The 12949-nt window shown below is 43.6% G+C and overlaps 1 protein-coding gene across 1 annotated transcript in view; it reads right to left on the bottom strand.

The window, feature by feature from the left end:
* The window catches only part of LTN1 (listerin E3 ubiquitin protein ligase 1), a 406396-nt gene that overhangs the window by 287480 nt on the left and 105967 nt on the right, over window positions 1-12949 (bottom strand). Inside the window, exon 12 of the mRNA XM_086934025.1 lies at window positions 10013-10202. Coding sequence (XP_086790151.1) covers window positions 10013-10202 — 190 coding nt within the window. The remainder of the gene's footprint in view (window positions 1-10012; window positions 10203-12949) is intronic.

Genomic DNA, 12949 nt, shown 5'->3' with positions numbered 1-12949 from the left:
ATGCTCCAACTTGAAATGATATTCCAAACTGTATCTCAAAATAGCAAATTGTATTTCATATTTCTTCTTAACCCCTTCGATGCTTGTGATGGAACCATTCCGTCATGCCTCACCGTTGGGCTGTGCGGATGACGGAATGGTTCCGTCACGACCACACCCGCGAATGGAATGTTCAGCACCGGGTGAGAATCGGCGCCGCAGGCAAGGTGTTAAACTATCGTTGTATAATTTCATGACATAAAAAATACACAAGTTGTTCAGCCAACGTGTTTAGTTCAAAAAAGAATCGTCGGAATCCAGTGGAGGGCGATGCGAATATTTCAGGCTTATTGCAAGGGAGTACATTCCCCCTTTCTGGGCATTCGAAATATTGGGTGAATATTTCCCCAATCGACTATCGATCAATGGAAGGAAAACTATTTTATGAGCACATGAGGATTGAAGCGGTTTTGAAAACTTTTGGAAATGTATTGGCGCCCAAAGTTTACTATTGACTTCGAGTGATAATCAAGAGCCCTGAGGAAGTTCAAGAATTTCTTTTTTGAACGAAATGCGTTGGGTGAACAACTTGTGTATTTATGTCATGAAATGATACTACGCTCATTTAAGAAGAAATATGAAATAAAATGTGCTATTTTGAGAAACATCGTTTGAAATATCATTTGAAGTTGAACATTGTCCTGGTGCACCATTCCATTTGAAATATCAATGGATGGAACACTTGAATCATTCCCAGCTAATCACTCAGGGATGCATCCCAATACACTATTATTTTGCAAATTTTTCATTTGTGTTTAAAGAGGTGTCTTCTAATATTATGGCTGACCTACATATGATTTACCTCTGTCAAAAGAAGCCTTCACAAACAAGACATACTAATCTTTACTGTCAGACAGCCATATTTATCTGCTATAAATAACCTTGTCCACAAGATGTGTCCGTCTCAGACTTTGAGGAGTGCTAAGTATTCATACACAAAACAAGGAGATGAGAAAAAAAATCTCATTATTTAAGTCCTGGAGGCAATTCCTAGTTCTCTTGAGCTCAGCAGGGCAAGGCTCAGCTCACTGTGAAAGTAATATTATGCGACCAAGACTGGGTGTATTAGTCTTGCCAAGTGCGTCTCCATCAATGATGATTAATGAGGGTCTCCCTGATTGGTTTATTCTATGATTCGCAGACTATTGCTTTTGGGGCAGATGTACAACCCTACTTCACATGTGCACATGGGTTTGCGACCCGTTTGCGCATACAAAATACTATTGGGCCATGTACAAACCCTATTTAGCGAGTCGCAATTTATTTGCGACTCGCTAAATAGGATTTGCGACTCACTATTAGGAAGGGGCGTTCCAAGGGTGTCCCTTCCTAATAGCAACTCGCTACCCTAAATAAGAATGTTTTGCGACTGCAATTGCAGTCGCAAAACTCTCGCAACTCACCGCCCTCTTCAAGAGGGTTGTAAAGCACTCACAAAAGGGAAGGGGTCCCCATGGGACCCCTTTCCCTTTGGGAATGCAGGGGAAAATATTTTTTAGGGGCAGGAAGTTGTCCCAGGGACCACTACCTGACCTTAAATAATGAAACAAAAACATTTCATTTTTCTTTTTTTATTTAAATGCATCCTGTTTTTCTTTAAGGGGAACGGGCTGCATTAAAAAAAACTGCTTTATTTAAAAGCAGTCTCAGACATGGAGGTCTGCTGAGCCCAGCAGCACACCATACCTGTGAGGGCAAGCCATTCCCAATGAGTCGCAAATTGCGAGTGCCTCATGAATATTGATGAGACATGCAATTTGCAACCCCATTGGAAATCGCAAACAGTGTCTCAGACACTGTTGTACATGGCATTATGCAACTCGAAAAATGCTATGGTTGTACATCTGGCCCTTTGTGTTTTATGTAACACTTCAGGCTTAACCTAAACCTGAGACAAAGATTTCCTCGACAATAGTGAGTACACCCAAATATCTGCCAATATAGTTGTCTTTAATTTTTTATTCGAAGGATCAGACTTCTCTCCATCCAATTTTTCCAAATTTATAATCAGGTCTAAGATTTTGGATTGGCCTAGTTAGGTTCCTTTTTTCCAAGGGAAGACAAACTCCCTTTGGCAGCTGACCACTGATTATAGTGTAAGACGTAATGATTTACAATAAAGGATTCCTAATGGAGGAATAGGCCAAAGGCTAATACAACAAGCATTTGCAATGCAATAGGTCTCGCATTTGGAAAGTTTGAGCTATTGGTATTGTAAATGACACATTTTTTATTTATGTTTTGTTTTTGAAAATAGCTAAATTAATAGCTTTGTCATTTACAATGCCAATAGTTATAACTTTCGCAAATGTGACACCTACAGCATTTGTAAAGCAATATGTGTTGTATTTACGTGACTTACATGTATTGATATTACAAATGACAATGGCTTTTAATTTTTTTAATAATAAATACTTAAATAAAAGTTATTGTAATTTATAATGGCAATAGCTTAAACTTTTGTAAATAACTTTTGTGAAGATTATGTTCAGTGTATTTTATTGTGATGAAAATCCAAGAACAGAAGTGAAATATTAACATCTTTTTGTGACATTTGTAATAAAGCTTGAAACATTGAGAGAACATATTTGAACCAGTTGTTGTTGAATGGTTGCACAGATTGATGCTGTGATGGCGCGGAGTGCTGTTGGGGTGGCGACGATTGATGCTGTGGCTTTCAGTGATGCTGTGGTAGCGCATAGTGATGTTGTGGTGCCCCTGAGTGATGCTGTGGAGGCCGTGAGTGATGCTGTGGAGGCCGTGAGTGATGCTGTGGAGGCCGTGAGTGATGCTGTGGAGGCCGTGAGTGGTGCTGTGGCGGCGCATAATAATGCTGTAGTGTTCCAGTGATGCTGTGGTGGTGCTGAGTGATGCTGTGGTGGTGCTAAGTGATGCTGTGGTGGTGCTGAGTGGTGCTGTGGTGGTGCTGAGAGATAATATGGTGGTGCTGAGTGATAATGTGGTGGTGCTGAATGGTGCTGTGGTGGTGCTGGGTGATAATGTGGTGGTGCTGAGTGATAATGTGGTGGTGCTGAGTGATAATGTGGTGGTGCTGAGTGATAATGCGGTGGAGCTGAGTAGTGCTGTGGTGGAGCTGAGTAGTGCTGTGGTGGTGCTGAGTGGTGCTGTGGTTATGCTGAGTGGTGCTGTGGTTATGCTGAGTGGTGCTGTGGTGGTGCTGAGTGGCGCTGTGGCGGTGCTGAGTGGCGCTGTGGTCGTGCTGAATGGTGCTCTGGTGGTGCTGAGTGATGCTGTGGTGGTCCTGAGTGGTGCTGTGGTGGTTCTGGCTACACAGGCCTCTACTGCCTCTATGTGCTCAAAATCCCCAGCCTTTCCCTTTCTGTTTCCAGTTACCTGTGTCCTAATGCGACCAATGATGGTGCAGGTCGAACAGTCTGATAAGACAATGACTTTGAAAGCGTAGGCTGTGCCTGTATCTCTCCCGACTCCCATGGGTCCTGCTACAGGAATGTGTTTTCATAAACATTATGTATAACCCTATATTGTTTTTTGTTGACTCTAACGAGGAAAACAGTGGAGGGGCCATTCACGCATTTCATAAACATAACATTTCTTGGTCCAGCTATCTGAGCCCAGAGAAACGTCACGGGCAGATAGTATACATATTTACTAAACACCACGAGAATATTGCTTCAGTGACTACTGCATAATCAAACAACTGAACCGCTGAAGGTATTTATGCACGTGTATGTATGTGTGTGTGGATACGTGTAGGCATGCGTATATATGCGAGCATATCTGTGTATATGTGAGCATTTATTTAGTGTGTGTGTAAGTATGTACGCGCATTTGTGTGCGCGTATGTATTTTGCCGCAATTATCCCAGTCTTTCCGAGGTACAATCCTCGCAGGTTTAAATGCATTATGTTGTAGCTTATAGTGGGTTTTTCAAGTAAATTCCAACTTCTATTGAATCGTCTGTTTCAGAACACACCCTTTCAGTCACTTGAGAAGCAGCGGGGGAGATAACGACTGTAGAGAGGGTGAGAAAGAGAACAAACAAGAGAAAAGGCGAGAGACCGGAGAAGACGCGACAATACGAAAAGAGACTTAAAGAGAGGCAGGAAGGATAGAAGGGGAGGGGAGATGAAAGAGAAAGAAGGAGGATGAGAGGGAGAATACAGGGGGAAGTAGGAAAGAATAGTGTGGAGAGAGAAAGAAACAAAGTGTGAGTTAGCGAGAGAAAACGATAGGGGTGAGAGAAGTAAACATAGAAAAGAAGCAGACGAGAAAAGAAATAAAGGGGTGAGAGAAAGAAGAAATAAAGAAGGGTTGAGGGACAGAGATTTGGAAAAGTCAGTCCTAAGAAGTCAGCCTTAGGGTCCTGCGTGAGAGTCTTGGAGTAGGCGGTCCTTCAAGAAGCCATCCTGAGACCCCTTTGAAGTGAAGCTCTCGGCATAATGAGCTAGAGCTAAAGTGAAATACAGCCGTGGGCAGCAACAGCAGGGGTGAATTAGGGGGAGCAGAAGTGAGGCTGAGCGCACGCTTGGGAACCTTCAAGCTTGAATGCCTGAGGCCGACGTACGCTGGGGAAGCTTCAGAGATGCAGGGAGGGACATGTTTAGGGAAGCGTGAAGGGCTGGCCACGGGTGAATGAAGGGGGTAAAGGGAGAGGTGATGTGAGAGCAGCAACCCACAGGCAGTGGGTTGACTTTATTATTTTCACTTCCCAATGAGCCCAGAGTAAAGTGTAAAAGTGAGAGGCGGCTTGGGGGCAGAGTAAGGCTGATGTCAAAGTGCCATGTTGGGGGAACACTGTGAGCAGACTGAAAGACTGAGGAACGGTGAATGATGGGACAGTGTCAATGAGTAGGAGCACAGAGCAGGGCGAGGGCAAAAACTAGGGCTAGCGACAGAGTCCAGGACTAGGGCGGGGACACTGAGGGCAGTGTGGGGAAGTGGGGCAGATCCTGAGGCAGAGGGAGTGCAGGATGGTATGCTGGGCAGTAAAGACTAGGGTGGTGCAGGTCCTTGGAAGAAGACTGTGGTGGTACTAGGCAGGGCTGCAACGGTGAATGATTGGAAAAACTAGGTACTATGACAGAGTAATGCTGGACTGGGGCTTAATGAACAGCATATGGCATATTGCAGGGCTGGAGCTGGTGAGCGATGGGACAGAGAGCATGGATGGGACATGATTAATTGCAAGGTGCAGGGCTGGGGTGCTGGGGTAGTGCGCAGGCTCCGTCAGTAGCAGACCACCCCGTAGATCTAAGGTAGGTCCAGGGTAGAGGGTGCAAAAAGGAAAAGCAGAATGCAGGTAGGTCTGTGTGTGTGTGTGTGTGTGTGCGCGAAGAGGCTCGCTGCATGAGGTAGTGGAGCAAGAGACAGGTCAGTGCACGAAGCAAGAGGTTCAGCTTGTGAAGGAGAAGGTGGCAGGCCCCCGCGTGTGAAAGACCTGGGCTGTTTTTTAGGCAGCATAGTATATGAAGAGCATTCTCAGTGTGGGAGGGAATCCGAAGAAAGGAGAGGCAAACCGCGTAGGGGGTCAGGAGACGGGGTGTGAGATGAAGAGATAGACACAGTCAGCCTGCGGCGATTCTCAATGTGCCTGCTGACTGTGCTCTGGTTTCGCCAATCTTGACGTAGGTCAACCACATAAACCAATCCCCAACAGGAGTCAGGACAGTAAGAAGCACACACAAGGTTCTGCTCTGAAACTGAAAGTGTCTCACACCCGGCAAATAAGCAGAGGAGCATGTTAATATGGTGGCCTCATTACAATACAGCTTCTCTGCCCAACCCAAAATACATTTCAATGTGAAAGTGCACGCTGATGCAAAATTTCTCCTCTCTAAAACAATATAACGATATTTCGAAAATGCACGTCGAAGGATCTCCACACCGAAATTAGCAGCACGCTGTGTCCACAGCACTCTGCAGCGCTGCACAGAGAAGCTGCGAGAAACTAATGTGCTATTTCCCAGGAGATGTGAAAAAATAGTAACTCAAGGAAGAACCTGGGAGTAAAATCACAGCAGAGAAAGCTGCAGCAAATGTGCAAAGAAACATCCGGCAGGGAAATCTTAGCAGAGCAACAGACATGCCAACCCTCCCGATTCAGGCGTGAGACTACCGATTTCAGTGCTAGTCTCCCGCCTCCCGATTCCTGCAAGCAAAAACCCAATTCCTCAGGGGTTTCAGCTGACAGGGCTCGGTATTGTGTAACGTGCTAATTCTTCCAGAAAACGTCAGAGGGGCAATGCAGGGGCTAGGAGGAGTGAAAAACCAATTAAGCCTCATTAACATGCGCAAGGTCTTTTAAAGACCTGTGAAGTACTCGGGGCGGCTGTGTGTGTGCCCAGCTGTTTGGGGGGGGGGGGGGAGGGGGGGGGGGGTGTGAATGCACTGCCAGCAACGTGCCAGGCCAGGCAGTGTACAATACTTGCATCACCCTTTCTCTGCCTGCCATTGCGCGCCAATGCTTCGGAAAGGTAAGAAAAAGAACGTGCATTTGCGTTTGAAATGTCTGATCCTGCAGCAGCACACTTCCAAAGTCCACACATGACAGTAACCCGATTCAAGGCCCCATTCTCCCGATTTTTTTTTTTAAATCTCCCACTTTGCTCTTCTGAAATGTTGGCATGTATGGAGCAAGCGCAGCAAGCGTGTAAAGAAACGTCTGGCAGTGAAATCCTATCAGATGAAGCAGTAACGTGTAAAGAAACGCCCGGAAGTGAAATCATAGTAGAACAAGCGCAGCAAACGTGTAAAGAAACAGCCGACAATGTTGAGCAGCATAAACAACGCACAGTGAATTCAAGTCACAGCATCGAATTCACATAGGAAGTGCCGTGAATCGATCTCGGAGCGGGATGGGGAGACATAAAACAAGCATTGGCGGCCGCAAAAAAAAAATCGCCCGCGAAATGCAGAACAACAAGCTCTTGGCATTGCTGTGGGGGGGCTGGGCGGGAGCTCATTGGCGGGGGAGAGGCAGCCTTTGATGTGCAAGCGAGTGGGAGGGAACACCATATGGGGTGTGATTAAGAAGTGAGCTCAAGCGTGCGCTGGGGAAGCGTCGCACTTGAGTAACTCATATGCATTGGGGACAATCCTCTGTGGTTTCAAGAGCTGTTTTGCCCACTATTTTCTCGCAGAACAACGCATGCGTGTTGGTTCAGCGAGACCTAAAAACCTAAAGAAATAGAACTCGATCGGTAGCACAAAAAACACGGCACACCTTCGGAACCGGCCAGAATCTCAGAAAGCATTGATATAAAACCAGGACTACAATGCAAGGTGGAAAGCAGAAGGAAACGTAAAGCACGAAAAATAGAGACATAGATAATAGGCAAATGATGACAGATGTGCCATCAAAAAAGCAAAGGCGGATTTGCAGCAAACGCTCCTCTTTCAAATTAGCTATTTAATCCTACCATCTGAGTTCACACAGACATTATGGTTGTCACCTGACCAGTATTTTACAGAAATGGTTATTACTTTCACATTAAGGCCAATAAACATACTGACAAAATAAGCAAAAATACTGTATCCTTTCAAATGTAATCTTAAAGCGGCAAATACAGAGAGAAATCACTTCAAATGTTTAAAATGTAAAACAGATGCAAGCAGAAATCATTTCAAGCCTATTTTAGTGCAGTACTATTCATAAAGGTTTATTTAGCAAAACAGAGACCAAATTTCTGTGTTAAAAACACATACCTGGGTGTTTACCCAAAATTTGTATTCCAATATCAGTTCCTTGCCCTTCTAAAACATTTAAAGACAATAAGGGCCTCTCTCTTATATAAGTAGCAACCCTACCAGATGTGCTTTGACCATGGTTTGTCAGGGGTAAACTAGAAACCAAGACTAAATTAAGGTATAATTTTGCTATATTCAGACACACACATCCATACTCCGGAAGAAAAACTGAGCTACTCCCAACCTCCAATCACTCATCATACCATTGAAAACGAAATAGGGAAAATACAGCAGCCCCAACCACACACAGGAGTGAATCCATAATGTGTCACTTGCACCACGACTCACTGAGCCATGGTAGACTGCACCAAAAAACAATGCACGTCTCACATAGAGCTAGATTGTGAGAGCGGACTAGGAGAAGGGCAGAATGGGGTGGCAACACAAGCAGCCAGTTTCATAATAGGACATCCTGCAAATATCTATGTCATGTATATATTTCATCCAGGAACAATGCCTCATGGGAGAGGAAGTAGCCATCCTCTTATCATGACCAGATTGCATTTATGCATAGACGAATCCACACCGTCAGCGAATACCAGTCTCAAAGCATCTGCTTGCCCCTCAAGCAGTAAATACACTGCTTACTTAACCAGGAATCAGACATATAGTTTTATTTGGCCAAATTATGTATAGCATTCAATGATCAGAATGACACAGATAACTAAACGAAGAACTTCTTTGCCACTGCATCTATTATTCTGAACTCTCCATCGATAGGAATCCTTGAAAAGCATTATGAAAACCTCTCATACTAGTTACATGAACCACCAGATCTGCACCATGTAGTAGGCACTGCAGGGTCCAAAGATATTAACTACAGTTTCATTGGAAACACAACAGAGAAGCTCTCACCTTAAAAATATGTGAAATATTTCTTCGTAGGAATCAACTTCACCATTTCAGAAACTTTCTTATAACTAAAGTCTGGGCTCAATACCTGTTCATTTAGCTGTTTACCAAACAACTCGGGAAATTACGTAGTTGTTAGTTTCCTAAGCTGGGGCCCTGAGCTCATATTGTGTCTGTACCATTAAGGATTGAAGGAAATGAGACTGCTTTCCACACTTGTTTGTGGGCAGGAGCAGAAGGTTTCGCTAACTGAGGACAAACTGACTCAGAAATCATTTTTTTCATGAGACTGCTAGGCCTTTGATGCCACATCAAAGTAAGTGATCACTCTGAACTTTCAAACATCATATACAGTGGCCACGGAAGAAGATTTTAGACATCACCTTCCTTCTATTACTGCAGCTCTTGAATATCGAAGGCCTTTAATTTATCCTGAAAGAGGTAAGCTAGATAAAAGCAAAAAAAACAGTAACCAACTAACCAACTAAAGAATGTCATCTTTTGCCACCAGGGTAGGCAGTGCATTAGACACACAATTGTAAACGAATGTCAAATGTAAGCCCTCTGGTCAAGTCTGTTGTGCCTGTCAACACATTTGCAGCACATAGCTAAGCATTTCCAACTACTTCAAATTCTCTCTCACTTTCGTTACCCACAAGTAGCGCCATCCAAAAGAACTGGTGCCTTGAGAAAAACTAGAAATAGATAATCCACATCCTGAAACGAACAGCCATGAGACCCTAGCAGGAATCCTTGGTAATTGTTGGGAGGGAAATACAAGCATCCTCCATGATCTCCTTAGCATGCACAATAACAATCAGAGGGTCTACGATCAAGAAGCTCCTTAACTAGGTCACCACTATCAGGTTCATATGATATCTTGAATTTACTGAACCTCCACAAGTCCACCTCTATGAGGCAAACTAGTGGGATACATTAACAAAGGAACCAAGAAAGAATCCCTCTGTCCACAGCTCTTAAAAAACTCCCTCAAACACAACGTGGTAGAGATCTATCTGCGATAATACCCAAAATGAGGAAGTGTGACACACTGTCTCCGATTCTATACCTCACTTGTGAAAGATTGTCTATAATCACTAAATAATTATTCATTGGGAACCCTTTTTGTACTGTGATGCTACAAAGTCCAAATGCAGCGGTTAGTCAGCATTTGATTTACAACTCTTTGAACCCATCATGCAAGCAAAATGTGGCAAACGTGTTTTGTATTTTGTGGTGTTTGACTGTATTATGTCCTACTTAACATAGTGGGTCTCAGAACAGATTAGAGCTCAACTGACAGTGAAAATTTCTACATGCTTGACTAATGCTGCTGATCAAGGGAAAGTAGAAATACAAAAAGAGGTATACCTATTGCAGCTTAAGCACCTACCATTTTTAACATGTGGAGATAACACCAAACTGAGAAGTGCCCATCTTTCAGAGTAGCAGGAATCTGAACCTGTTGTTTTCTCCAAACCCCTACAACAAAGGTCATCTGCAAGAGCAACCAGCTTCTCTCCAAGGATATCACCCTTCAGCCACACAGAGATCAATGAGAATTTTGCTGAGTCAGAGTAGGCCTAAAGTACAAAAATTTGATTATTTGCAAACTGGTTCAGAAATCAAGGTTATACAGTTGTTATTCTATATATGATTTGCATCAACTCTACAGGCTGGCCGTGTGATCAAATCAATTGAAACTTAAATTTAAACATCAGTTTATTTGTGTCTGACAATATCACACAAAGACTCCGTTATTTTTAAGGAATCCATTTACCAGAGCGTCGACCACCATGATGGTTACACACCTGTTATGACAACAACATTTTGTTATGTTACAGACTAATGTCTACTATTTCAAAGTTCTGTGATTAGCAGATGTTATTAAACCAGTTTACTGGCACTCAATTTACCAGTGTCAGAAGGACGTACGATCTAGTCTGCCTTGCATGGATTGTCCATGGAAAGCGTTAACTTGAGCTGAATAGGTGAGCTATACATTAATATAGTAGTCACAAAACTGCTTTTCAGAGACTTCAAGTAATGAGAAATGTTGTGTTAGATTGGCATGAATGCAAAATATATTCATCAGTGTGCCTTTTCAGTACCAAGGTCCCTATCATGAAGACTATGTCACCAGCTCTGCTATTTTCAACTGTGTTCCCCTGAGAAAGAGGAGCAAAAAATAGACACAGTCGTCAGGATAGCTAGAACAATGCTCCGGAATGGAACTAGAAAAAGAAAAGCAAAGCAACAGAATATAATGATGGACCCTTCTTAAGTTCAGCACCTGAACGATTTTCTCCCCGAGATATTCGTTGACCCTTATATTAATTAGGGGAATTGTGTGCACACTGGATGGCACCCATCATCACTATGCCTAATCCCTGGGGGATTATAATACAGAAAAAACTACCGCAAAGGTGCACCACACAACATTTGAATTGATAAGAGCTGGACTGTAAGCCTGCTGGTGCGCAATGAATGCAGTGCTTGTTGAGACTACCGGGTGGTAAAACCGGTCATGTCACTTTAGTGTTCGAACACGACGTCGCCGCGGGTGCTGTTTCGGGACGAGGGACGTGGATGGGTGCCGGTCGCTTTATCAGAAGCGGCCTGCTGGATTACACAGTGCCCACTCCCTCCTCCCTTGGACGATCAGGACAAACTGTCCACTACTTATTTTCTCATTTACTCAGCAAACGACTTCGAGACTAACACTAAAGTGACATGACCGGTTTTACCACCCGGTAGTCTCAACAAGCACTGCATTCATTGCGCACCAGCAGGCTTACAGTCCAGCTCTTATCAATTCAAATTCCTAAGAGGACTACACTTTCCGGGAAGGCGTTCCTTGCAACCCGATTCCTCCCACACTCCCCCGCATAAGCGACGAACCTTAAAATCCAAAGCCCTGAAGAAGTCCCAGCTTGGGACGAAACGCGTCGGCTGTTTATGTTTCATTGAAAATAAAGATTTAAAGAAGATCAACAACACCTCTTTGAAGAATAATTCTTTATTGTACTTACAATTCATCTGCACTGATCTTTCTGTCATCTCTTGTTGTGTGGTGCACCTTTGCGGTAGTTTTTTTTTTTAGAAAAAGAAAAGCACTGATAAAGTCAATAACTGTCATTGATTTGAGATGAAAAAAGTGCACAAGGGGATGCAGAGATCTCTTTTCAGAGGATACTCAAAACATTTCCCTCTGTTCCTGATGGTACCCTCAAATATCCAGATACTGGCGGCTCTCAATCTGCTCTCAGCAATATCCACCTGCCTATCCAGAGTAAAAAGATTTTTATTTATGGTCTCAGTACTATTGTGGATGCTATCAAGTTCACCGGTTTGAAGCTTTGTTTTGGTTGTGTGTAATCTCATGTCCATTTATAGCTGGCCAACTATTTCTACAAAGTTAATCTCTGTCTCACTCAAGTGTCAAACGTGCCATTAATACACAAGTTGCACCAGTCTATTATTTTGAAGAGTTCCATTTGTTTTTTTTTTAAAAAGGAGCAGTTGGGGAAGGTGTTTTTGTGTCACTATTTATTTGTTATATTGGTGATGAAGAAGTTCTCATTGACAAATCCTCTGTGCTCCTTTTTCGAGTCATGTGTTATTGATGTTGCCCAGAATATGTACACATCTGTCGTAATTTGACAATGATCGGGTTAGCGTTAAGCTTTGCTACACATTACTCCCTTATCTTGACCATAGTGGTTAAGCGCCATTTTGTATGTTACGGCGGCCATTTTAGAGAATGCGTCGCCTCGTGGTCAGCATGCCCTCTTGTCCTTCCTCTGTACCACTGACCACTTGAGTTTGCCCAGCAACAGGCTATTTTTAGTAATGGTCAAGCCCGCACATGCACAGTCCTGATTGACCAGTCATCACTTAGGAATGTTCCGCCAAACTGACCATTGGTGTTGTAGCCCCTCCCATGAGTTGGCTGTGTTCCAAAAATGACCATATATGTACCTAAAACTCTGTAACTATGTACCTCCCATCTTTTAATGTCTGTAAAACTGTATAAAAGAAGGACTTACACCGATGTTCGGTGTGATACTTCTTGCATTGCCGAAGGGTGCTGTAGGAATGTACCACCACCCCATGGGGTCTTAATAAGCTTGTCTTTTACATTTTCTAGTTTCCGTGCCAACAGTTCTTATGGTGTAAAGGGTATTCTGCGGAGTATGTAGGCCTGGAGAACCCAATACCACAAATTGGCGACCACGAAGGGACTCATCGGCGACTCAGATGCCCGAAGGAAGGTCGTGACGAAGGATTGGAAACTCGCCATGGGCGCGTACGCTGCCACTGAGTGACC

The sequence above is a fragment of the Lissotriton vulgaris genome, chromosome 8 (assembly GCF_964263255.1).
Source record: "Lissotriton vulgaris chromosome 8, aLisVul1.2, whole genome shotgun sequence".
NCBI lineage: Eukaryota > Metazoa > Chordata > Amphibia > Caudata > Salamandridae > Lissotriton > Lissotriton vulgaris.
The sequence above is the reverse complement of the archived record's forward strand: the minus strand, read 5'-3'. Positions and strand labels throughout refer to the sequence as shown.